Here is a 27,016-nt window from a genome sequence, read left to right on the forward strand (position 1 = left end):
TGCTATAAGGGAAATATGCTCCGAGTGTGCAAAGGTTGACCATTCTCAATGTTTAGCAGAGATAACGTCTCTAAAGAAGCAGAGTATTGTTGTTGCTGCAAGTAAGGTCTATGATGGATGTTTAGACAATGGTTTTGTAGCAGCTGACACGGGCTTGGAAATAGAGAATGGGTCTGACCGTAATAGTAATGTAGTAGCAGTGAGCACATCCAATGAGTCTGTTGTGGGTGAATGTTCCTCAGACAATGAGAGTGTGATATGTCCACACTTTCAATGTACAGCCATTGTAATGTGTCTCAGTCGTCATGTGCTCAGAGAAGGGCTTATTCAGGGAAGCCAGTTCTGAGATGTTTTGCTTGAAAAAAGTTGGGGCACATTGTTTTGATGGTAATAGTAGTAAGCAAAGAAACTCTCGATACCCCAAAACTGCACCAAGATGCAAAGTTTACTCTGCGAGGTGGGGCAATTCTCCCAGGCATGGAGGCCACAGTAGCCAAAGCCAAGTCTCTTTTAAAACCAAAATAACAAAATTACAATCTGAGAATAGTCAGCTAAAGCAAGAAAGACTTCAGTTTATGGAACAACTGAAAGAGCTGAAAATGGAGGTGTCTTCATTTACGTAAAGATACTACACTGGGATGAACAACCATTTTTTGGATAGTCCATAGACAGTTGGACGTGTGGTATGAGTTTTTCCAATTAAAGTTCTTTGGCATGCATTAATATTCAACTACTACTCTCAGAGATTTGGCCTCAGTATTTGGGACATTACGGAGGATATTTTTGTGTTTCCAAGGATAAGCCTTCATGATTTAGTTTTTTTTAAAAGTCAGGTGGGAAATAAATTCCAAATTGTTTTTGTAGTGTATTAAACCTACAGTATTTCGCCACTTTCATATGATAATAAAAATTACAAAAATGAAAAAAACAACACCAACCCAAACACTGTATGAACCACACACACGCACATATGGGTGGAGGTGCTAGCAGTCTCCCTCCCTTGACATTATCATGTCAATGGCAACCTTTCTGAAAACTCATGGGGCCCCCGGGCAATAGGGTATGATGGGGCTCCTGTGTCCTCGCCCACACTCAAACCACACCCAAAAAAAGTCCAATGAAAGGTACCAGGGACATATCATGGGGCCCCCTACTGACCCCGGGCCCTCAGGCAGTGCCCGAGTTCCCCAATAGTCAGTCCACCCTTGTGGCTAACAAACCTTTGAGAATTTCCTGTCTTTCAGACCTTGAAGACGTGAATCTGTGTGACCAGAAATATTAGTTTGCAAGTGAATGACAGAAGGCCGCCCTATATTGACTGACAAGCAAATATGTTATTTTGGATGGACGCCTCTATAAAATGAATTACGAAGACTTTAAGAATAATGGACTCTTTCAATTGTCATCAAGCAATGGACTTTACATTATGACCATGCTTTTTTTCTATTTTCTTTCATTTTTTTTTCTCTTTCTCATTTTCATGATCATTTATCAATTGATTTTTGTCTTAAAAGCAGAGAGAGATATTTATACTTGATAATCATTTTAAAACCTGTATATTCTGTATAATCTGTATGTATGTAACTCCTGAGGTGAGATGCTACACAATGGTTTTGCATAGCATAACTTATTGGGCGTCTGAGGATTTGCACACTGATGCTCAGTCTGGGTAGAATAAGTTGAGAATAAAATACTTTTGGAGGCTTTCTCTAAATTTATAATATAGGTGAGTGAAAGTTATCATTCCAGTCCAGGATCCGTCTGTGTGTGGTGGCTCTTGATGCACTGACTCCAGCCTCAGTCCACTCCTTGTGAAAGTCCCCCACGCTTTTGAATGGCCTTTTCCTGACAATCCTCTCCAGGCTGCGGTCATCCCTGCTGCTTGTGCACCTTTTTCTTCCACACTTTTCCCTTCCACACAACTTTCTATTAATGTGCTTTGATACAGCACTTTGGGAACATCCAACGTCTTTTGCAATTACCTTTTGAGGCTCCTTGTGGAGGGTGTCAATGATGGTGTCAGGTCAGCAGTCTTTCCCATGATTGTGATTCCTACTGAACCAGACTGAGAGACCATTTATAGGCTCAGGAACCCTTTGCAGGTGTTATGGCTGAATGAGCTGATTAGAGTGGGACACTTTGAGCCGAGAATATTCCACCTTTTCACAATATTCTCATTTTCTGAGATTGTGGATTTGGGGTTTTCATGAGTTGTAAGCCATAATCATCACAATGATGACAAATCACGGCTTGAACTATCTTGCTTTGCATGTAATGAGTCTATCTCATATATTAGTTTCACCTTTTAAGTTGCTGCACTGAAATCAATGAACGTTTGCACCATATTCTACATTTTTTGAGTTTCACCTGTACACTAAGAGGGTGGGGTCCTCACACAGGCAGTCAAGATGTTAAATTCTAGGCCAATAGCCAAAAGCACACCATATGAGAGGATGGTGGGGGCTGGGGCACAGATTCCACAGCTGGAGTGCAGAATTCAGTATTTAGATAAGGTATCTGAAAGAACAGGGCTTAATAGGTACCAGATTACTGCTTCCTATGACTTAGAAACCAACTTGATTTATCTGAAGGTGAAGTCTATCTAGGAATGAGAGGGAATCAAGTTATATTTGCATTGACAGCTTCAGGACAGTGGCTGGGACTCTGACTGGTTAGTGGATAGTCAGGCCCTATAAAATCAAACCTTCCAAAATAAACAGAAATGATCCCCTGGGAAGTATCATTATATTTCCTCTGCTTCCTATCAATGTTCTTTGGGAAGGTCAGAAATTAATGCAGGCAAGTAGCAAAGTGTTGGTCAGAGATCGAGGCAAGCCAGTTAAAGGAGAGATTGTAGCTGAAGAGCCAGGGGTCTACTATTCAAGTATTATTGGAAGGCACAGATAATCCACTTTGTTTCCCTCTCAACAGGCTGTCTTCGATTTGATCCATAGGAAGACCAGGGAACAGTGGCTTTATGATGGAAGAGTTCATGCAAGAGCTGTGGAGAGCAAGGCCTTCAATGTGCTACAAGCCTGGACTTGTTTCTAAAGAACCTTTGAATGGACTTTCTAATTAATTTTTTGCTAAAGACTGAAACAACTTTTCAGTGGCAGAAATATGGGAGGGAATTGCATCCAAGGCAAATTAATGCTTAGTGTGAGTTTTGTTAGTAATTAAGTGATTTTCTATGGGGAGTCTAAGAGAAGATCAAGGGCGGAATGTGTTGTGTTTGATATAAATACATATCTGTTTTATGATTTTTTTTCTCAGACTTGCATAAGAAGAATATAGTCAGGTCCATAAATATTGGGACATGGACACAATTCTAACATGTTTGGCTCTATGCACCACCACAATGGATTTGAAATGAAACAAACAAGATGTGCTTTAACTGCAGACTGTCAGCTTTAATTTGAGGGTATTTACATCCAAATCAGGTGAACGGTGTAGGAATTACAATGTTTGCATATGTGCCTCCCACTTGTTAAGGGACCAAAAGTAATGGGACAATTGGCTTTTCAGCTGTTCCATGGCCAGGTGTGTGTTATTCCTTTATTATCCCAATTACAATGAGCAGATAAAAGGTCCAGAGTTCATTTCAAGTGTGCTATTTGCTTTTGAAATCTGTTGCTGTCAACTCTCAAGATGAGATCCAAAGAGCTGTCACTATCAGTGAAGCCATCATTAGGCTGAAAAAACAAAACAAACCCATCAGAGAGATAGCAAAAACATTAGGCGTGGCCAAAACAACTGTTTGGAACATTCTTAAAATGAAGGAACGCACCGGTGAGCTTAGCAACACCAAAAGACCCGGAAGACCACGGAAAACAACTGTGGTGGATGACCGAAGAATTCTTTCCCTGGTGAAGAAAACACCCTTCACAACAGTTGGCCAGATCAAGAACATTCTCCAGGAGGTAGGTGTATGTGTGTCAAAGTCACCAATCAAGAGAAGACTTCACCAGAGTGAATACAGAGGGTTCACCACAAGATGGAAACCATTGGTGAGCCTCAAAAACAGGAAGGCCAGATTAGAGTTTGCCAAACGACATCTAAAAAAGCCTTCACAGTTCTGGAACAACATCCTATGGACAGATGAGACCAACATCAACTTGTACCAGAGTGATGGGAAGAGAAGAGTATGGAGAAGGAAAGGAACTGCTCCTGATCCTAAGCATACCACCTCATCAGTGAAGCATGGTGGTGGTAGTGTCATGGCGTGGGCATGTATGGCTGCCAATGGAACTGCTTCTCTTGTATTTATTGATGATGTGACTGCTGACAAAAGCAGCCGAATGAATTGTGAAGTGTTTCGGGAATATTATCTGCTCATATTCAGCCAAATGCTTCACAACTCATTGGACGCTTCACAGTGCAGATGGACAATGACCCAAAGCAGACTGCAAAAGCAACCAAAGAGTTTTTTAAGGGAAAGAAGTGGAATGTTCTGCAACGGCCAAGTCAATCACCTGACCTGAATCCGATTGAGCATTTCACTTGCTGAAGACAAAACTGAAGGGAAAATGCCCCAAGAACAAGCAGGAACTGAAGACAGTTGCAGTAGAGGCCTGGCAGAGCATCACCAGGGATGAAACCCAGCGTCTGGTGATGTCTATGCGTTCCAGACTTCAGGCTGTAATTGACTGCAAAGGATTTGCAACCAAGTATTAAAAAGTGAAAGTTTGATTTATGATTATTATTCTGTCCCATTACTTTTGGTCCCTTAACAAGTGGGAGGCACATAGGCAAACTGTTGTAATTCCTACACCGTTCACCTGATTTGGATGTAAATACCCTCAAATTAAAGCTGACAGTCTGCAGCTAAAGCACATCTTGTTCGTTTCATTTCAAATCCATTGTGGTGGTGTATAGAGCCAAAAATGTTAGAATTGTGTCCATGTCCCAGTATTTATGGACCTGACTGTAGGTGGCATTTTGCTTGTTATAGGTATATCTGGCAGACTTGTATTGTATTCCTTTCATTGTAATTGTTTGTATGTACAAAGTTTTTGTTCAGTAAAAGCACATTAATATACCACAGAGGTGTAAGCGCTCTTGCTTATAACGCAAAGTAGCCTTAATAGGCAAAAAAGCAAAACAATTGCCGAATATCAAAAAATGTTCTGGTCATGAAGGGGATAAAGCCTTCCAGAGATCAGGTGGGTAAAGAAGAGCAGTTGGAGGTTGCTGAAAACACAGCTCTTCCATGAGGTTTTAACGCCCCCCACCCCCTTCCACGCATTGCAAGTCTAAATGGGCCTTTACAGCAAATTGATTTAAGAAAGTATGATATTTATTCAACAAGCTTATGTAAAATATGTACAAATTATTTTAAGATGAAGTTTCAGGTGGTGAGGGGTGGGGACGGTATTCAACAACAACAACACCATCATCATCATCTTGCCCTGGTGAGAGAGACAGACGCAAACTAATTTAGACAAATTACATCATTGGAGTCCCCAAGAAATGGTAAAAATGACAGCACTGGACAGAGACATAACTATAAACTTCAGGGTCCAGATGCAAGAAACCATGAAGGGCCCTCCTGACTGCCAGGGCCCTTTCCTCTGGTCTTGGGGCCCTTCCCAACATGGCCAGGGCCCTTCCCACTGATCCCAGGGCCCTTTATAATCCCTGGCTCACACTGCGACACAAGGGGGTTTATTTACTAAAGCTGGAGAGTCCAAAATCAGACTCCCTTCTGCATAGAAACCAATCAGCTTCCAGGTTTCATTGCCAAAGCTTCATTGAACAAGCTGAGGTTAGAAGCTGATTGGTTTCTATGCAGAAAGGAGTCTGATTTTGGACTCTCCAGCTTTAGTAAATAAACCCCATAAAGTCCCATGACAAGTCAAAACATATTAATTTCAATGGTCACAGCCACAATAAAAAGAAGGTTCCTGCACTACTATTCTGTGACTTTGGTGCGATTTGAGTGCCATAGACTGCAATGTTTAATCACAAAAGTCACAAGAAAGTCTCAGGCAAGTCGCAAAGGAAATAGTAAGCAAGTTGCATGACTTTGGGGTCACAGCAGTGTGAAAGGAGTTTTATGATACCACAGAGCCCCCCATGGTCAGGGGCAGGGGCGGACTGACAACTCATGGGGCCCCCGGGCAATAGGGGATCATGGGGCCCCTGTGTCCTTGCCCAAACTCAAAAAAGCCTATGAAAAAGGTACCAGGGGAATCTCATGGGCCCCCTACTGACCCCGGGCCCTCGGGCAGTGCCCGAGTTTCCAAATGGTCAGTCCGCCCCTGGTCAGGGGAGTATATACCACAAGGCAAACACGGCATTTGCCTAGGGCGGCATTTTTCAGGGGGGCAGCACCACCCCCCGGAAAAAGGGACACACATGGCATGGGGTCCAGGTGGGATCCCAGAGAGGCTGTGGGCTGCTTGACATTGTATGCAGAGCCTGACTCTTCTTCCCGGGGATGTCTGGAGCTGTGAAGGTAAGTGTTTCTCTCGGGGGGGTGGGTGGTTTATGAGGGGCGGTGGTAGTGGAAGGCTCTCTTGACTGGGGTGGAGACAGGGGTGTTGTTGGTCAATGTCAGACTCTCTCCATGGGGGGGGGGGGTGTTGGACGGTGTCAGGCTCTCTCCATGGGGGGGGGGGTTGGACGGTGTCAGGCTCTCTCCATTGGGGGGGGGGGTGTTGGACGGTGTCAGGCTCTCTCCGTGGGAGGGGATGCCGGCCATTTTTTGTGTTGCCTAGGGCAGCACAGAACCTAAATTCACCACTGCCCATGGTGGCAGAGTGCCAGGGCCCAGTCACAAGTGCAGCTTTTGCGACTCTGGTAGTTCCACCACTGGCACTGGAACAAGTGTGCAGCTAGGGAAGAATGAATTTCCACTCTGCAAACTCATTCTGTGTCAGTGACTCAGAAAACATTAAGCCAGAGGATCAACATGACAGCCAGGCAACTAGAATTTTCAGAAGAGGCCAACCAATAGAAGACCGTGGGGGACATCTACTAAAACCGCACCACTCTGGAATCTGGTGGAGCAGTGCATGGTAGCCAATCAGCTTTTGACTTCAACTTGTTCAGTGAAGTTTTGACAATAAAACCTGGAAGCTGATTGGTTTCTATGCAGAGCTGCACCAGACTATGTATACATTGGTCATATTTGGTTTGGTGCAGTAGACTCAAAGCTAACATGGTTGACATCATGCCCCCCATGTCTGATCACGCCGCTCTGTTGGAGAGGACTACTGAATGAGTAGTGACTGACAGAGCTGGATCTCGGGCACAAGGCGCAATGCAAGCAGAGGGAGGGGCCATGTCAGCCTGGGGAAAAGACTGCAGTCATAGTGACATCACTGCTAAATATGGCCACTGGTCAATGACATAGACCAAAAATGACCATGGCCATATGACGTCACCACTATCCCCACCCCTTCTCTTAGCTGATGACAGCTCGGGGAACTATCTTTCACCTATGAGTACTGTTGGAATCCATTGCGTGCACTAGGTCAATGGGTCTTCTTTTCCAGAGAGCCAATGGGAGGCGGGCATCGCAATTGTTAATGGACTATTTTTGGTGATTTTTATTTCCTCTCATTAAGGACTCTTTATTTTTAGGTTACAAGTTTAATTGTCAATGAGTAGGGGTACTATTTACCCCATGCTAATTCATATGGGGGGAGGGTAATATCTGGGGGCCCCCTTATTATTAAAGGGAGGGAGGCTTTCATATTCTAATAAGCCCCCTGCTCTCAGATTGCCACTGGGCCAGGGTTGTGCGGATGAGGGCCTTGTCTTTATCAACATGGGGACAAGACCCTTTGCCAAAGCACCCCCTGCCCCCCCAATGTTGATGGCATGTGGCCTTGTATAGTTTGGGAGGGGGGGCTCAAACGTGTCTTTATTTCTAGGTTACAATTTTAATTGTCAATGAGTAGGGGTACTATGTACCCCATGCTAATTCATATGGGGGAGGGTAATATCTGGGCCCCCCCTTATTATTAAAGGGGGCTTTCATATTCAAATAAGCCCCCTGCTCTCAGATTGCCACTGGGCCAGGGTTGTGCGGATGAGGGCCTTGTCTTTATCAACACGGGGACAAGACCCTTTGCCAAAGCACCCCCTGCCCCCCCAATGTTGATGGCATGTGGCCTTGTATAGTTTGGGAGGGGGGGCTCAAACGTGTCTTTATTTCTAGGTTACAATTTTAATTGTCAATGAGTAGGGGTACTATGTACCCCATGCTAATTCATATGGGGGAGGGTAATATCTGGGGGCCCCCTTATTATTAAAGGGGGCTTTCATATTCAAATAAGCCCCCTGCTCTCAGATTGCCACTGGGCCAGGGTTGTGCGGATGAGGGCCTTGTCTTTATCAACACGGGGACAAGACCCTTTGCCAAAGCACCCCCTGCCCCCCCAATGTTGATGGCATGTGGCCTTGTATAGTTTGGGAGGGGGGCTCAAACGTGTCTTTATTTCTAGGTTACAATTTTAATTGTCAATGAGTAGGGGTACTATGTACCCCATGCTAATTCATATGGGGGGAGGGTAATATCTGGGGGCCCCCCTTATTATTAAAGGGGGCTCTCATATTCAAATAAGCCCCCTGCTCTCAGATTGCCACTGGGCCAGGGTTGTGCGGATGAGGGCCTTGTCTTTATCAACACGGGGACAAGACCCTTTGCCAAAGCACCCCCTGCCCCCCCAATGTTGATGGCATGTGGCCTTGTATAGTTTGGGAGGGGGGGCTCAAACGTGTCTTTATTTCTAGGTTACAATTTTAATTGTCAATGAGTAGGGGTACTATGTACCCCATGCTAATTCATATGGGGGAGGGTAATATCTGGGGGCCCCCTTATTATTAAAGGGGGCTTTCATATTCAAATAAGCCCCCTGCTCTCAGATTGCCACTGTGCCTGGGTTGTGCGGATGAGGGCCTTGTCTTCATCAACACGGGGACAAGACCCTTTGTCAAAGCACCTCCTGCCCCCCCAATGTTGATGGCATGTGGCCTTGTATAGTTTGGGAGGGGGGGGGGACTTCCCTTTTCCTGCCCAGCCAGGCTGCATATTGGATTAAGGGTCTGGTATGGATTTTTTTTTTTAGCAGCAATGTACCTGATGGTTCACTATATCTCCAGCTTGCTCTGGGGCTCTGATAGACGGCGGCAGCTTCATTTTGCTCTGGTGAAAGAGACAAACACAAAGTGCTTTAGAGAAATAACATCATTGGAGTCTAAAAGAAATGTAAAAAGCTACAGCACCGGAGCAATTGTGCAGCCAAGGAAGATAGAATTCCTACTCTGCAGACCTTTTCCAAACCCAATTTTGTTTCCTTTATCCTGTCCCCCAGAGCATATACCAATTTGTCAGAATGGGTGAAGGATGGCGCAGACTAGGTGGTTTGTCTCATCTCTGTAACTGATACAATTTGCTGGAGAGCTTGTTCTTTTTAAAAATAACAGACCTACTGGCTGCATCACCAGGTGAAAATAGAAAAAGAAAGCCTAAAAGAGAAAAACAATGCAGCCATCACGTCTAATTGGTAAGCTGCAATATAATAATTGTTTGCTTTTGGGTTGGATATTGCTTTAAATTGGGGGACAATCTTGAAAATCAGTTCTGGCCATTTTCAAGGATGATAGGCAAGAGATTGTCAAAAAATGGCATGGAGGCTTGACGCTGCTGTGGATGACATGTGCCAATGCAAACAAGTTTAAAAAAATACAGATCAACTTGAAGCGTTTAATAATCCTTAACCTCGGTCTGATTCTTTCCGATTTTTTGTGCTGAAAGCGGTACATTTTTTTGGATGGAAATATGTAGTTTTTTTATTGTAGGTTGTAATTTTTAGGAATAACTCACTAAAATCTGTCCGAACAAGAGTCTATTAAACATTCCATGTATGATAAAACTTGAAACACGAAATCATAAATTATAATTTAATAAATAATCATAAAAAATAATAATATAATAATAATAAATTTAATTCAATAATATAATCAAACCAAAAACACTGAAATTTGAAATACAGAGGCAAATTCGCACATCGCTGAGCAAAGTCGCAAAATAGTTTTCAGCGTCTGATGACAAATTTCCCCCACGAATCAATTATCACTCAATTCTGCAAGTGGTTCTGATTTACTATCGCTGTTCTAAAACCGCTTTTGACATAAAGGAACGCTTTTTGGACGCCATGGACTTTTCTAAGTTTCCAGGCAGAAAGAACAGTAAAAATGCAGGCAGGGCACCGGACAAAGCAGTAGGGACAAAATGTATGTGAAATGCATTGAAACAGCAATGACAGCAAAAATTTAATTTTTTTAAAATTTCAAATTTCCTGCCGGTTCCGGCGCCCGTACATCCCGACGTCACAGGGACTGGAACACGGAAGCCGGATTCCGGCATCGGCTGGAGGAGATGGCTGGGGACGCTTCAGGGGACACATCGCGGGAGCGAAGAACAAGGTAAGTGCTGCAGGGACTCCATGAGCAACGCCGCATGGTAAGCCCGAGTGCAGCTCGGGGTTACCGCTCTCGGTACTCAAATTTTACCCCGAGCTACACTCGGGAAAACCGCTAAGGAGGTTAAAGGGCAAGATTAATAATGCAATATTCCTATAAATAACATGCTTGAGGATGCCTTAATCCTGTTTGTGAAGTGACCTACCTGAAAAAAAAGCTATTACTGTTAAATAACAGATCTGTCCCCGACAGCTTGTCCTGAGTGACATCGTTGACCATGTACTGTATGGTCATGACCATATGTGATCAATGACCATGCCCAATGACATCAGCCAAAATCACCATATGTTTTTTTGACATTGAACAGCCAGCTGAGGAGACGTATTTGTGGGCTTCATCTCCACATCCCTGGCCCCGTGGTTTCAGAGTTTGAAGAGGGTGCTTCAAAGGATCTGGAAACCCCCTGTAGAATACAGGAGCCCCCAGATATCCTTCCCCCATGTGAATGAGTAAGTGTCTTTTAAATTCCCCAAAAAAAGAGGAAAATGCAAATAAATACACCCACACCATGACAGTTCTTTATCTAAAAAAAAGTCCCACAGTGTCAATCACATCCTCCAATTAAGCAGATCCACCAGCAATCACAATGAATGATGACCTGCTGGCACACACACCAAAACCATCCCGTATGTCCAAACTCTGATCGTACAAAACAGCTTCCTGGCTGGTAGCTGAATGTCAACAAGCTGGCTGGTGATGATGGCTGACATCATTGACCCAATATGGTAAAGGACAGATTTGGTCAGTGGTTTCACTTGGGATACCCACTGGCTTGTTACATACTAGGATACCCACTGGCCAGGAAGTCATTCATTTATTGAAGGTAGTAATACCATCGTTAACTGACTCACTCCCAGCTGTAGCAGCAGCCAATGGTTCTCATAGGCAAACAAGACAAATCTGTCTATCTAGTTCACCTCTTCAATAGACTTCAAACAGCTAGAGCTCAGGTCGAACCCTCCTTCGAAACCAAACCCATATCCCTAGTGACCCACTGAACCTCTTCAACTAGGCATGCCAGGAACTGGATATCCTATATTTGTCATCACCTGACCAATATTTCTCAAAAATGTATGCATGACCCCCTTTTTTAGAACTCTTTGCATCGCTTGTCATTATATTTTGTTGTTGGCCTGTTTGGTGTTGGCATGTGCTATTCCAATGTTGGCGCCTGGAGAAAAAGCCCCTGCAAGCTCTCCGTTTATCTGATCAGAGCTTACTCTGTGTAAGAGCTCATTTGCTATGTATTTAATGTGCATTTAAGATGCAGGTCAGCATTACATGGAGTAGTCTTGGTCAGTGGTTGAGAATCACTGACTCGTAGTCCACCATCCCACTGACACCAATACTTTGGGAGATTCTTCTTCCCAGGAGGCCACTATCTCACTGACACTAATGATGGGGGACTATTCTTGCTTGGTGGCCACTCTCCTACTGACATTAATGATGGGGGACTATTCTTCTCTGGTGGCCACTCTCCTACTGACACTAATGATGGGGGACTATTCTTGCCTGGTGGCCACTCTCCTACTGACATTAATGATGGGGGACTACTCTTCCCTGTTGGCCACTCTCCTACTGACACTAATGATGGGGGACTATTCTTCCCTGGTGGCCACTCTCCTACTGACACTAATGATGGGGGACTATTCTTGCCTGGTTGCCACTCTCCTACTGACACTAATGATGGGGGACTATTCTTGCCTGGTGGCCACTCTCCTACTCACATTAATGATGGGGGACTATTCTTGCTTGGTGGCCACTCTCCTATTGACATTAATGGTGGGGGACTATTCTTCCCTGGTGGCCACTCTCCTACTGACACTAATGATGGGGGACTATTCTTCCCTGGTGGCCACTCTCCTACTGACACTAATGATGGGGGACTATTCTTCCTTGGTGGCCACTCTCCTACTGACATTAATGATGGGGGACTATTCTTGCTTGGTGGCCACTCTCCTACTGACACTAATGATGGGGGACTATTCTTGCTTGGTGGCCACTCTCCTACTGACACTAATGATGGGGGACTACTCTTCCCTGGTGGCCACTCTCCTACTGACACTAATGATGGGGGACTATTCTTGCCTGGTGGCCACTCTCCTACTGACATTAATGATGGGGGACTACTCTTCCCTGTTGGCCACTCTCCTACTGACATTAATGATGGGGGACTATTCTTGCCTGGTGGCCACTAGCTTACCGACACTAATGGCTGGGGGACTATTCCTCCCTGGTGGCCACACCACTATCTTACTGACACTAATGATTTGTGACACCCTTCTTCCCTGGTGTCCACTCTTCCAGTGACACTAATAACTGGGGGGCTATCCTTCCCTGGTGGTGTTGAGGCATGGAAAATTTGGAAAAATTTACCAGGCTCTGGCCTCACTATGATTGTGAGCCTCTGGGACAGAGCACCATGCACAGAGAGAGCTGGACTGCTGTGCTTTGTGTTGAGCAGCAGTCTGTTGTGCTGCATTTTATCCCTTGCCACAGAAAACAGTACTATTCATAAAATAAAATCTTCAGTTGGGTTTAGAAATGCACAACACAATTTATTAATGATGAGCAGTTTTTGCATTCATCCATCAGGTTTAAGGCTAAATTAATATATATGAAGTTTCACTTACCCCTTTCGCATGTTCTTTTCCTCTTTTTTTTCAATATTAAAAGAAAAAAAAGGAGACAAATAAGAATGAAAATATCAATACAATATAGTGACCAGCTGTCTGTTATGTCCCTATCATTGTATCTGGCCATTTTATTGTCTTCCCTGTAATTTAGGAAGTACTTATCAGGACACCAATGCAGGCTTTGAGTTCTCCCAGTACAAGGTGCATATCAGATGGCCTCCTTCATAGAGGAGGAAGCAAGTTTAGGAAGAAGACCAGGGCACCAAGGTTTGTGTGTTGATATTTAAGGGCTCATAATATGGTATTAAACCAAAGGGGTCATTCATACTACCAGTGTTGGGTTGCATTGCTGAAATGACTCTTAATGCAAGGACAAGGCACATGTTTTCAGTGGAGTCAGTTTCCATCTATGGCCTGCGTTGGTGTGTGCTGAAAAATATAGAATATGTTGCATTTGACTGTAACGGGTCTATAAGTGGTTGAAACTGAAGAGGTGCATGGTGACAAGAAGATGGACACTTCGCTCTCACTTACTTATGTAGCACTACCCCCTTAGGAGTCGCTAGAGATTTGGGTCCCCCTATAGTCCTGCACAGCTAGGCAACACACATTTCCTTCAAGCTTCACAAACCAGAGACCGTAAACAGTCCTTGAACTTTTTTTTTTTTTTAATTATTAGGGAATTTGAACTTGGATATGGATGAGGGATACATGGGATGCCCAAGGAACCGTAAAACTGAGGAAAACTTCCTGAAACTATGTAACAGTACTCAGAAGGGTTTTTTCTTCTTGGAGCGCTATCCAGCCTCTCATTGTGTACCACCTCAGACTCCAGATGAAATCTCCTCTTCACCCAGCTGCCTGAGGAAATCCCTGGGCAAGGGGACCCAGAAGCCGCCACATTAAATAAAAGCAGTCCCATATGAGAGCTAGTTAGGTTTCCCACCCGAATGCCCCTTCCTCTTATCCAGCCCAAGGGGTGTGGGTTTACTCACTCTATCTCTCCTGCAAGCTCGTGGATTGGAGGCTGCCTTCAGGCCGTAATCTGGGCTTGCTCCTTCCCTGCTTCCCAGGCTGTCCTATCTCAGGGGATGATGAGGCTGAGAGATCCTCCCTTCCAGCTTCTCTGCCTACAGGTAGGCCCCTCTCCTGGACCCCTTCCCAAGCTTCACACTTCATCCTGCTCACTCCATCTTCCACCCGAACTCTCCTGCTGCTGAGCAGGACTGGTCACTCTTAAGGGCTATCCTGACCCCATGCCAAGCTTCCTGCTTGGGGATTGGCCAGGATCCTCCTCACCCCCGCCCACTGAATTCTAGAGACTTCTCCAAGTCTCTAGATCAGGGGCAAGTTCCATAGAGCTGATCTGCAGAGCATCTCAGCCATGACCAAATTTTGACCTTTCTGACTATTTCTCCATGCTGCTATTCAGCCTCCTACTAAAAAAGAATGAACTTAGCTCCCCCTAGGTACCTAGGAGGGTGCTACACTTACTTGTCAAATTTTATAAATAGTGTATATTTATAATAATTTCCTTTCTTATTAATCTACACTCAAACTGAAAACAGAATTTGAGAAATGTCTGTGAATTTATAAAAAAAAGAAATCTGAAATATCACATACTTAAAGTGATTGTATAGGTTGTAATTAAAAAAAAAAATAACAAACGTCATACTTACCTTCTCTGTGTAATGGTTTTGCACAGAGCAGCCCTGATCCTCTTCTTTTTGGGTCCCCATCTGCAGTCCTATCTCCTCCCCCCTATCAAGTGCACTCGAGCAGGTTCACTCCAGAGCCCCACTGCTGTGAATGGGCATTGTCTATTCACGCACAGAGCGCAGCTTGTCCCTGCCACCCTCTCTCCTCATTGGCGTACTTACTGGGATTGACTGCAGCAGGAGCCAATGGCTCCCACTGCTGTGTGAGTCTATGAGGAGAGAGAGAGATCTATGAGAGCTGCTGCTCTCATGTACATTGAAGAACCAAGATTGGGCTCAGGTAGGTATAAGAGGGGGGTGCTGGGAGGGAGCTGCACCCCCTTTGCCTTTAGAACCACCTTTTTCATTGTGGATAGAGCAAAGGGAGGGGGTTATAACCCGTCTGATTTTTCTCGACATCTTTGTTCCTTCGAGGAGATTTTCCTTCATTTCCTGTCTCGTAGCCAAAACAGGAAGTGAAAGGAAATCCCTGCAAATTAAGGGAATTCCTTGGGGACCCCCAGGCAACCCATAAATTTGTGATTTTCTTTTACTTTCACTATCAATGATAATGGTAATAATGGTAATAATAATGGTAAACAAGAGAAATAGAGGGTGAATCTCCCTAATTAGGACACAGACAGTAATAAAAACTGACAGGGGTTCTAATCCCTCTCCGCTATATCCAAAACTAAAAAAAAAGTTTTGCCTTTAGTTCTACTTTAAAGCGGAGTTCCATCCATTTACTATATCTGGTCTCCCTCAATACACAGAACATGGAAATGCAATTATTTTAGAAAATATAAACTGCTAAATTCCTTATCTCATCAGCAGTATAGAGCAGTCTTGTGACTTCTATCAGCGTCCAGCTGAGCACTGGTTAATCTTGTAGGAGGAGTTTTCATTCTGCTCTGACTGCCCTATGAGGCTGCATGACCCCTGACCCTCTGTCTGGACAATGCTGATTGGCCCTGTGCTGATCACATGCACCCTCCCAAAGGAAAAATAACTTTCTAGCAAAACACACCAAACTGAGCATGTTCAGAGTGACTCCTAGAGCTCTGTACTATCAGCAGATGGACTGGGGACAGTAGAAGAAGGGGAGGATCAGAGAGGACAGGATCAAACTGCCTTTTTACGCAATGTGTAGGATTAACCCCTTAGGTTCCACAGTGAGTATAACAAGCATGCTTTACTGCATCTACAGACTGATTGTACTGCTGTGGGTTTAGAAACACTTTAATAATGGTTCTCTGGTATATGATTCAGGAAAACATTTAACGTACGAGACATTAAAATCTTACCATGAAATAGCACAATACTGCTAAAATTGTTATAATGGAAGGGATCTCTATTATAGGTATAATTCTCATACGTGGACTAAGGTTTTGAGATTGGATTTGTTGGTCCTTTCCTAAAAGAAAAAAATATATATATATATTTGAAATGTTTTTATATCTTCAAACTAAACTCTTGAGGTGAAAATCAACAGCAGGGGAGAAAGTCAAAATTGCTTTCAAAGCAAAAAAAAACAGGAATTTCACCCTCAATAAAACTTGTATCCAGTGTGGTCTCTAATCCCACTATGTAGCAAAATTAGCTTTGAAGCCTGACTCCGGGAAAAATCAATCTCTTGCAGTGGGGCTACACCTGCACTGCAAGGGTTAATTGCTCATTTAGGTCTAAGGGGGGCATAGAAAAGTAGATTTACTTTCCTTATCCTGCACTCCCGCAGGCTCCTTTCCAGCCTGTAAGACCGGTGCCCGCAGCCTCTTCTCCACTATGCTCCATGGTGTATTTAGGTTTTGTGCTGCCCTAGGCAACACAAAAATTGGAAGCCCCCCTCCTTGATGGAGAGAGCCTGACACCAACCAGTATCTCCCACCTGTAGAGAGAGCCTGACAGTGACCAACACCACTGCCCCATCCACTTGCTGCCTCATTGTCTCAGATGACTGAACTGTGTGCAAACAGGAAATTCCTTTTATGGACATTTCCCGACGTCCTTTGCTGCCTCATTGTCTCAACTGACTGAACTGTGTGCAAACAGGAAATTCCTTTTATGGAAATTTCCTGATGTCCTTTGCTGCCTCATTTTGGATGAGTCCAGAATCATGGTCGATGGCTGCTCCTCTCCTTCAGCTGTCTCTGTCTTCTCACCATCCTTAACAGAATCAGTAGGATAGCCTCATTAATTTCCTGCATTACAAGATTCACAATGACGGCAGCAAGAAAAAGAAAGACAGCTCCTGCACAACACAGTGCACTCTGTGCTCTGAAAATGGCGACTAAACAACTACGCGATGACTATTCAGAGATGCATTGTGGGAAAGTAGGAGTTCAAAATAGCAGAGAGGTGTTTTCTTACTAAAAAACTCTAACGTGGCAAAACGCAAAACAAATTCTATTGAAAAAGAGCAGCAAAACACTGCAACGCTACTGGCGTTTTCATAATGGTCAGCGTGCATGAGGACTAAATGTAAATGAAACCAAAGCATATAAATTGTCTCTAGCTGCAGATATTTTGTTCTTTTTGTACTCTGAACTGTATTGCTTACCATGAATTTGAAGATAAAATTCACACGTGCTGGGCTGATTACTTTTGCCCAGGATTTCTGCAAGGAACGCTCCTTCATCTTCACTGGTTACGTTGCAGATGGTGATTGAGGAGCTTAGAGAAGAGACATTGCAGGAGCAGAGTTTGGATGTATAATTTTGGTTCTCAATTCTGCAGCAATTTTTAGGGTCTTCAGACTGGCAACAATGTTTCCTAAATGTGCAACATTCCGAAATCCTGAAGAACACATTTTGCGTTTGCTTCCTAATCCAGTAGACTTCTTCTATCTCTTCCTTTACTGTGACTTGCAAAGTCACCCTCCCTCCATTCTCCATTAGAATTTGCCCTTCTTCTCCATTTTTATTGCAAGATGTTTTACAGTGCCCACCTTGTATGAAATATAAGAATTGGTTAATGAAAAGAGTATGCTACCTCGACATTAAAGCATATAACTTTCATACGACAATGTATTTACTAGCACAAACATTGCAGATGGTCATATACAGGTTCTAAACACATATGGGATGCCCAAGGAACAGTTATGTTTGAGGACAAACGTCTTGGCAACCTGTACAAAACTGTAAATTCCAAAATTTGCTCTATTTTTGTACAGGTTGCCAAGAAGTTTGTCCTCAAGTTTAACTGTTCCTTGGGCATCCCATATACCCCAAGACCCCCAAACAACCACATCTTCCCACGCACAGTAAGACAGTCCTTGAGCTGATATTTTATTTTAGTTGTTTGGGGATCTTGGGGTATATAGGATGCCCAAGGAACAGTTAAACTTGAGGACAAACTTCTTGGCAACCTGTACAAAAATGTAAATTCCAAAATTAGTTCTGTCTCTTTAAGGAGCACTGAAGTCCCCTCAGTGTACCTCCTCAAACCCCAGATGAATCCTTCCTCCTTCACGCGGCTGTACTGAGGGTATCCCTAGGCAAGGGAATCTCAAGATCTGACAATTAAGTAGTCCTGGATGAAAACTAGTTGAGACTTGCACCTGATTGCCCTTTCTATATACCCCAAGATCACCAAACAACTAAAATAAAATATCAGCTCAAGGACTGTCTTACTGTGCTTGTGAAGATGTAGTTGTTTGGGGGTCTTGGGGTATATGGGATGCCCAAGGAACAGTTAAGTTTGCGGACAAACTTCTTGGCAACCTGTACAAAAATAGAGCTAATTTTGGAATTTACAGTTTTGTACAGGTTGCCAAGACGTTTGTCCTCAAACTTAACTGTTCCTTGGGCATCCCATATACCCCAAGACCCCCAAACAACCACATCTTCCCACGCACAGTAAGACAGTCCTTGAGCTGATATTTTATTTTAGTTGTTTGGGGATCTTGGGGTATATAGGATGCCCAAGGAACAGTTAAACTTGAGGACAAACTTCTTGGCAACCTGTACAAAAATGTAAATTCCAAAATTAGCTCTGTCTCTTTAAGGAGCACTGAAGTCCCCTCAGTGTACCTCCTCAAACCCCAGATGAATCCTTCCTCCTTCACGCGGCTGTACTCAGGGTATCCCTAGGCAAGAGAATCTCAAGATCTGACAATTAAGTAGTCCTGAATGAGAACTAGTTGAGTCTTGCAACCTTCTGTCCAGCATGTTGCCTGGCCATACAATGCTTGGGGGGGACCCAAAACTCAGTGGCCCTCAAGAGGGTAGCACTATACTTGCACAAGAAGCAGCAAGCGCGCGTTTCGCACAGGTCCTGGCACCAAATGGCCTGTTCAAGCTGTAGTGTGACTTGGGCAGATTGCTGAGTGGTCTTCTGCTAGTTCTTGATTAACCTGTGACCTGACCTACTTCAAGTGACCAAATTCTGGCAGAGATAAGTAGATAGGAATTATAACGTATACACTTACCAGTCATAAGGTTCGCCAACAACATACAAATGAAAATGTGTGTCTTCATTTTTAATCTCGGTCTGTGGTCACTTCATTTTTAAACTTGGTGAACGCTGAGACATAAAAAGTAAAAATGAATACATATTTATGCTGTTTTCAGCTCTGCTATTCATTTATTAGCTATACATCCATAAATAACAGTTCAGACCTTGCCCTCCTTCACAGCTTGTGCCGCTGAGTTGCTGATCATCTATTGCTGAGATACAGGGCCTGATTGGCTTTTGCAGTAATTTCAATGAGCAAACAACTGAAGCTTATTGTTACAATATAGGATGTGTGCAGATTATGCTCATGGTGATGCACACAAACGTGCCTACTGTATGTATGAATGGGTATTCACTTACACATGGGATTTGCCTAATATTATTGGCTCCAATGGACAAACCTATGACTGCTATGTGATGGCATATCTAGGGCATTCATTCTGAGAGAATAGGTGCAGGTACCCACATCTCCCCCAGGGCTCAGGAGTCTGTATTGTGCAGGGCTCAGGAGTCTGTATTGTACAGGGCTCAGGAGTCTGTATTGTGCAGAGTTCAGGAGTCTGTATTGTGCAGGACTCAGGAGTCTGTATTGTGCAGGACTCAGGAGTCTGTATTGTGCAGAGTTCAGGAGTCTGTATTGTGCAGGGCTCAGGAGTCTGTATTGTGCAGAGTTCAGGAGTCTGTATTGTGCAGGGCTCAGGAGTCTGTATTGTGCAGAGTTCAGGAGTCTGTATTGTGCAGGACTCAGGAGTCTGTATTGTGAGGAGCTCAGGGGTCTGTATTGTGCAGGGCTCAGGGGTCTGTATTGTGCAGGGCTCAGGAGTCTGTATTGTGCAGGGCTCAGGAGTCTGTATTGTGCAGAGTTCAGGGGTCTGTATTGTGCAGGACTCAGGAGTCTGTATTGTGCAGGGCTCAGGAGTCTGTATTGTGCAGAGTTCAGGAGTCTGTATTGTGCAGGGCTCAGGGGTCTGTATTGTGCAGGACTCAGGAGTCTGTTTTGTGAGGAGCTCAGGGGTCTGTATTGTGCAGGGCTCAGGAGTCTGTATTGTGCAGGGCTCAGGAGTGTGTATTGTGCAGGGCTCAGGAGTCTGTATTGTGCAGGGCTCAGGAGTCTGTATTGAGCAAGACTCAGGAGTCTGTATCATGCAGAGCTGAAGAGTCTGTATCGCACAGGGCTCTGGAGTCTGCATCCTGAAGAGCTCAGGAGTCTTTATTGTACAGGGCTCAGGAGTATGTATTGTACAGGGCTAAGGAGTCTGCATTGTGCAGGGCTCAGGAATCTGTTTTGTGAGGAGCTCAGGGGTCTGTATTGTGCAGAGCTCAGGAGTCTGTATCGTGCAGGGCTCAGGGGTCTGTATCGTGCTGGGCTCAGGAGTCTGTATTGCGCAGAGCTCAGGGGTCTGTATTGTGCAGGGCTCAGGAGTCTGTATTGCGCAGGGCTCAGGGGTCTGTATTGTGCAGGGCTCAGGAGTCTGTATTGCGCAGAGCTCAGGAGTCTGTATCGTGCAGGGCTCAGGAGTCTGTATTGTGCAGGGCTCAGGAGTCTGTATTGTGCAGGGCTCAGGAGTCTGTATCGTGCAGGGCTCAGGAGTATGTATTGTGCAGAGTTCAGGAGTCTGTATTGTGCAGGGCTCAGGAGTCTGTATTGTGCAGGGCTCAGGAGTCTGTATTTTGCAGGGCTTAGGAGTTTGTATTGCATAGGGCTCGCATATGTCACATTCATAGTCACTTAAATCCCCTTTCTTCCCCATTCTGATGCTCAGTTTGAATTTCAGCAATTTGTCTTCAGCACATCTAGATGCCTAAATGTATTGAGTTGCTGTCATGTGATTGGCTGATTAGCAATTTGTGTTACCAAGCAATTGAACAGGTGTACATAATAAAGTAGTAGATGAGTGTACATGTAAAGAGCTGCGTAAATTAATGGCGCTATATAAGTACCTGTAATAAATAAATATTCACTTTACCTTCTTTACTTATGACTAAGCCCCCAGTGGGTGGGGTGAAATGCATCAGAGTGTGTGGTTTGGTGGAGACCAGGGGCATATCTACCGTGGGGCAAACAAGGGGTTTACTTAGGGCGGCAATTTTTAGGGGGGCGGCGGACAGAGCCAAGCAGGGCCGCCATCAGAGGGGTACCTTCGGTACTCTTGCAGTGGCCTGGACAGGAGGAGGATCGATGATCGATGTGGGGGACGGCAGTTGCAGAGCGATGCTCGTGTACCTCTCCCTCCAACAGCTGACGAGCCAGGACCAGGGGACAGCCTGGAGCAGGGAGAGAAGTGGCGGAGATGAAAGAGTCCAGAGGAGGTGAGCTGTGTTGTGTTCTGTGGGATCTCCCTGCCTCCCTCCCTACACTGACAGATCGTATGGGAATGCACACACCTCCCAACCTCCTTCCTGCTGGCTGGAGATCAGCAGCCCAAGGAGGAGGAGGAGGTGTGTGTGTGTGTGTGTGTGTGTGTGTCCCAATACTATCTGAGAAAGGAAGAGAGAGAGAGAGAGGAAAGGGAGAGAAGACAGAGGGAGAGAGAGGGTAGAGAGGGAGGGAGGGAGAGAGAGGGTGGGAAGAAAGAGGGAGAAAGAGAGAGAGGGGGGGGGAGAAGGAAAGAGAGAGAGGGGAGAGGGGGCAGAGGGGGGGCAGAGAGAGGGGAGGGAGAGAGGAGAGAGAGATATGAGAGAGAGAGCGAGAGGGGGGAGAGAGTGGGAGAGAGAGAGAGAGATGGTGGGGGCGAGGAGGGAGAGAGAGAGGAGAGATGAGGGGAGAGAGAGGAAAGGAAAGAGAAGAGAGAGATGAAGGGGGGGAGAAGAGAGTGAGAAGAGGACGGAGAGAGAGAGGGAGAGAGAGAAGAGGAGGAGGGAGGGAGAGAGGGAGAAGAGAGAGAGAGACGATGGGAGAGAGAGAGGAGAGATAGGAGGAAGGAGAGAGAGAGGAGGGAGAGAGAGAGAAGAGGACTGAGAGAGGAGAGATAGGGGGTAGAGAGAGGAAAGAGAGGAGAGAGAGAGATAGAGAGGAGGGGGGAGAAGAGAGTGAGAAGAGGCCGGAGAGAGAGAGGGAGAGAGAGAAGAGGAGGAGGGAGGGAGAGAGGAGGGGGAGAGGGAGAAGAGAGAGAGAAGAGGGGGGAGAGAGGGGGAGAGAGGGAGAGAGAGAAGAGAGCGAGAAGAGGAGGGAGAGAGAGAGAGAAGAGAGCGAGAAGAGGAGGGAGAGAGAGAAGAGGGCGAGAAGAGGAGGGGGAGAGAGAGACAGAGAGGGGGGCACAGAGAGGAGAGGGAGGGAGAGAGAGAAGAGGAGAGAGAGAGAGGGGACAGAGAGGAAAGAGAGAGAAAGAAGAGGAGGAGGGGGGGAGAGAGAGAAGAGAGCGAGAAGAGGAGGGAAAGAGAGAGAGGAGAGAGAGGGAGGGGGAGAGAGAGAGACAGAGAGGGGGGCACAGAGAGGAGAGGGAGGGAGGGAGAGAAGAGGAGAGGGAGAGAGGGGGCAGAGAGGAAAGAGAGAGAGAAGAGGAGGAGGGGGAGAGAGAGAGAGAAGAGAGCGAGAAGAGGAGGGAAAGAGAGAGAGGAGAGAGAGGGAGGGGGGAGAGAGAGAGACAGAGAGGGGGGCACAGAGAGGAGAGGGAGGGAGAGAAGAGGAGAGGGAGAGAGGGGGCAGAGAGGAAAGAGAGAGAGAAGAGGAGGAGGGGGAGAGAGAGAAGAGGAGGAGGGGGAGAGAGAGAAGAGGAGGAGGGGGAGAGAGAAGAGAGTGAGATTTTAGATCCTGGTATACACAGAATAAGATTACCTCACATTTTATCTTTGTTGTTCTCAGTCTCTCCAGTGATGTATTTAAAGTCCTGTTTCTTTTCTCAATAGACTCCGTAAATAATGTGTGTAATTTGAGAAAAACACGTGCATTGTTTTTTTTAACATGATAGTATGAATGAACCTCTAAAGAAATAACCAACTTCATGAGTTGCATATTTTAGTTGCTCTGCGCCCTCTACAGGATGTATGTGTTATAGCAGGGTGTTAGCTGCGACACTATTCACAGGAGGACCTTCCTATGGAAGATTAAATAAATTATATGTCACTAGCATGAGAGATAACATGAACACTCACATGTAAACTAAACATAAAACCATCCACTTACTATTTTAAAGAAAAACTTCAAACTTCATGCGGTTTTTTTTTCTGTTTCTCTCCTTCCCTTCGCGTTCTCTGTCTTTGCTCAATTTTTTACTTTCAATTTTGAGTCAAACCCCTCTCTCCTCCTGTCCATTACCACACTGGCGTACATTTATTAAGCAGAGATAATTTATCTCATTTCAGTTCTCTGCAGTTCTCAGGGAAGAATCTTCTCCTCTGTCCCCGTTTATAAACGGAGAACATTTGTTCTCAGAAGGAGAAGAAAGAAGTTTTTTCCTCTGAGAACAGCTGAGATCTGTGGGGAGGGGCTGCCTGTGATCTCCTGAGATCATTGTGAGTTTAACCCCTCGCCTACCGGGCACTTCTACCCCCTTCCTGCCCACCGGGCACTTCTACCCCCTTCCTGCCCACCGGGCACTTCTACCCCCTTCCTGTCTATCAGGCACTTCTACCCCCTTCCTGCTCAGGCTAATTTTCAGCTTCCAGCGCTGTCACACTTTCAATGACAATTGCGCGGTCATGCAACACTGTACCCATATGAAATTTTTATCATTTTTTTGTGATAGAGCTTTATTTTGGTGGTATTTAATCACCTCGGGGTTTTTTAGTTTTTCTTAAACAAACCAAAAACCACTGAATTTTTTTAAAAAAAACGTATTTTCTTAGTTTTTGTTATAAAATTTTGTAAATAAGTGATTTTTCTCCTTCACTGATGTGCGCTAATGAGGCTGCAGTGATGGGCACTGATAGGTGGCACTGATGGGCACTGATAGGTGGCACTGATGGACACTGATAGGTGGCACTGATGGGCACTGATGAGGAGGCACTGGTAGCTGGCACTGATGGGCATCAGTGCCACCTATCAGTGCCCATCAGTACCACCTATCAGTGCCTCCTCATCAGTGCCCATCACTGCCACCTATCAGTGTCCATCAGTGCCACCTATCAGTGCCCATCACTGCAGCCTCATTAGCGCACATCAGTGAAGGAGAAAAATCACTTATTTACAAAATTTTATAACAAAAACTAAGAAAAAAATTTTTTTTTTCACAAATTTCAGTTGTTTTTGGTTTGTTTAGCAAAAAAATAAAAAACCCAGAGGTGATTAAATACCACCATAAGAAAGCTCTATCTGTCTCAAAAAAATTATAAAAATTTCAATTGAGTACAGTGTTGCATGACCGCGCAATTGTCATTCAAAGTGCAACAGTGCTGAAAGCTGAAAATTAACCTGAACAGGAAGGGGGTAGAAGTGCCTGATAGACAGGAAGGGGGTAGAAGTGCCCGGTGGGCAGGAAGGGGGTAGATGTGCCCGGTGGGCAGGAAGGGGGTAGAAGTGCCCTGTAGGCAGGAAGGGGGTAGAAGTGTCCGGTAGGCAGGAAGGGGGTAGAAGTGCCCTGTAGGCAGGAAGGGGGTAGAAGTGCCCTGTAGGCAGTAAGGGGGTAGAAGTGCCCTGTAGGCAGGAAGGGGGTAGAAGTGTCCTGTAGGCAGGAAGGGGGTAGAAGTGCCCTGTAGGCAGGAAGGGGGTAGAAGTTCCCGGTGGGCAGGAAGGGGGTAGAAGTGCCCTGTAGGCAGGAAGGGGGTAGAAGTGCCCGGTAGGCAGGAAGGGGGTAGAAGTGCCCTGTAGGCAGGAAGGGGGTAGAAGTGTCCTGTAGGCAGGAAGGGGGTAGAAGTGCCCTGTAGGCAGGAAGGGGGTAGAAGTTCCCGGTGGGCAGGAAGGGGGTAGAAGTGCCCTGTAGGCAGGAAGGGGGTAGAAGTGCCCGGTAGGCAGGAAGGGGGTAGAAGTGCCCTGTAGGCAGGAAGGGGGTAGAAGTTCCCGGTGGGCAGGAAGGGGGTAGAAGTGCCCGGTAGGCAGGAAGGGGGTAGAAGTGTCCTGTAGGCAGGAAGGGGGTAGAAGTGCCCGGTAGGCAGGAAGGGGGTAGAAGTGTCCGGTAGGCAGGAAGGGGGTAGAAGTGCCCGGTAGGCAGGAAGGGGGTAGAAGTGCCCTGTAGGCAGGAAGGGGGTAGAAGTGCCTGGTAGGCAGGAAGGGGGTAGAAGTGCCCTGTAGGCAGGAAGGGGGTAGAAGTTCCCGGTGGGCAGGAAGGGGGTAGAAGTGCCCGGTAGGCAGGAAGGGGGTAGAAGTGCCCTGTAGGCAGGAAGGGGGTAGAAGTGCCCTGTAGGCAGGAAGGGGGTAGAAGTGCCCGGTAGGCAGGAAGGGGGTAGAAGTGTCCTGTAGGCAGGAAGGGGGTAGAAGTGCCCGATAGGCAGGAAGGGGGTAGAAGTGCCCGATAGGCAGGAAGGGGGTAGAAGTGCCCGATAGGCAAGGGGTTAAACGGGCACCATATATTGCTTCATTTTAAACTGTGCACTGTAAACTCATATGGTTTTCCAGTCCATAGAATTTTTGGGTGACGGTTCCCCTCCAGAGCACTTTTTAAAAAAATTTTTGCACATGCATTTTTTACTTTAAAATTACTTTAAACCTCTAGAACATTACATATTTTCTGAAGCCAGAGGCGCCCAAAGAAACAAAACCAGATGGCAGTTCAATTTTTTTATGTTGCCCTCGAAATTTGTCAATTATCAGAGCAATATTTTCAATTAAAAAAAAAAACAAAACAATAACACAAATTTTATTGCAATAGAAAGCTGACAGAAAGATAAGAGCAAACGCAGAGCGCAGGAAGGTGTTAATAGTATCAACATTTTAATGAAAAATCAGACCGATATTGTCAGTAAAAATTAAAAAAAAAATAAAAAAAACAACTCAAATGAATTTTATTGCACACAAACAAAATTTAATCCCCAGATTTTTTTTGTACAAAAAAAAAGATAAGGTAGCAGTATTTAAAAACCAAATTAGCAAAGCCTCAAAGCTGTGTGTGCCTGCAAAATGGCAAAAAAAAAAAATACAGTAACCAAAGTTACTAAATAGGTAGTGCTTTAAATGCCTTTATAGCTCATCATTTTGGACTAAACGGTAAATACAGGAACTAGAATTATTGATCTCACTCCAACATTAGCATGGAAATATAACTGGATATATAGCTGTGTAAATACATGTGTGCAAACTATTCACCGGGTAACGGTGTTGCTAGCTATATATATATATATATATATATATATATACAGTGGGGCAAAAAAGTATTTAGTCAGCCACCAATTGTGCAAGTTCTCCCACTTAAAAAGATGAGAGAGGCCTGTAATTGGCATCATAGGGAGACCTCAACTATGAGAGACAAAATGAGAAAACAAATCCAGACAATCACATTGGCTGATTTGGAAAGAATTTATTTGCAAATTATGGTGGAAAATAAGTATTTGGTCGCCTACAAACAAGCAAGATTTCTGGCTCTCACAGACCTGGACCTTCTTCTTTAAGAGGCTCCTCTGTCCTGCACTCATTACCTGTATCAATGGCACCTGTTTGAACTTGTTATCAGTATAAAAGACACCTGTCCACAACCTCAAACAGTCACACTCCAAACTCCACTATGGTGAAGACCAAAGAGCTGTCGAAGGACACCAGAAACAAAATTGTAGACGTGCACCAGGCTGGGAAGACTGAATCTGCAATAGGCAAGCAGCTTGGTGTGAACAAATCAACTGTGGGAGCAATAATTAGAAAATGAAAGACAT

General features: G+C 45.1%; 1 protein-coding gene across 4 annotated transcripts in view; it reads right to left on the reverse strand.

Annotated features, from left to right (window-relative positions):
• LOC149439170 (uncharacterized) overlaps window positions 1–23,667 on the reverse strand; it is a 37,559-nt gene extending 13,892 nt beyond the window's left edge. For 2 of the 4 annotated variants that reach the window (XM_089659358.1, XM_089659357.1), the window contains exons 1-6: window positions 23,403–23,667; window positions 19,254–19,348; window positions 17,385–17,771; window positions 16,132–16,241; window positions 13,128–13,149; window positions 9,089–9,154 (exon numbers count right to left, since the gene is read on the reverse strand). In XM_089659358.1, the coding sequence (XP_089515484.1) occupies window positions 9,089–9,154; window positions 13,128–13,149; window positions 16,132–16,241; window positions 17,385–17,771; window positions 19,254–19,302 (634 nt within the window). In that variant the 5' untranslated portion in view covers window positions 19,303–19,348; window positions 23,403–23,667. Of the gene's footprint in view, window positions 1–5,274; window positions 5,409–9,088; window positions 9,155–13,127; window positions 13,150–16,131; window positions 16,242–17,384; window positions 17,772–19,253; window positions 19,349–23,054; window positions 23,166–23,402 lie in introns of those variants that run through there. The other 2 variants (XM_089659355.1, XM_089659356.1) reach the window with 2 other exon arrangements.
• Window positions 23,668–27,016: the final 3,349 nt, after the last annotated feature.

This window comes from Staurois parvus, unplaced genomic scaffold (genome assembly GCF_062004578.1).
Source record: "Staurois parvus isolate SC_StPar_1 unplaced genomic scaffold, SC_StPar_1.0 ptg001150l, whole genome shotgun sequence".
In the NCBI taxonomy this organism is placed as follows: Eukaryota; Metazoa; Chordata; class Amphibia; order Anura; family Ranidae; genus Staurois; species Staurois parvus.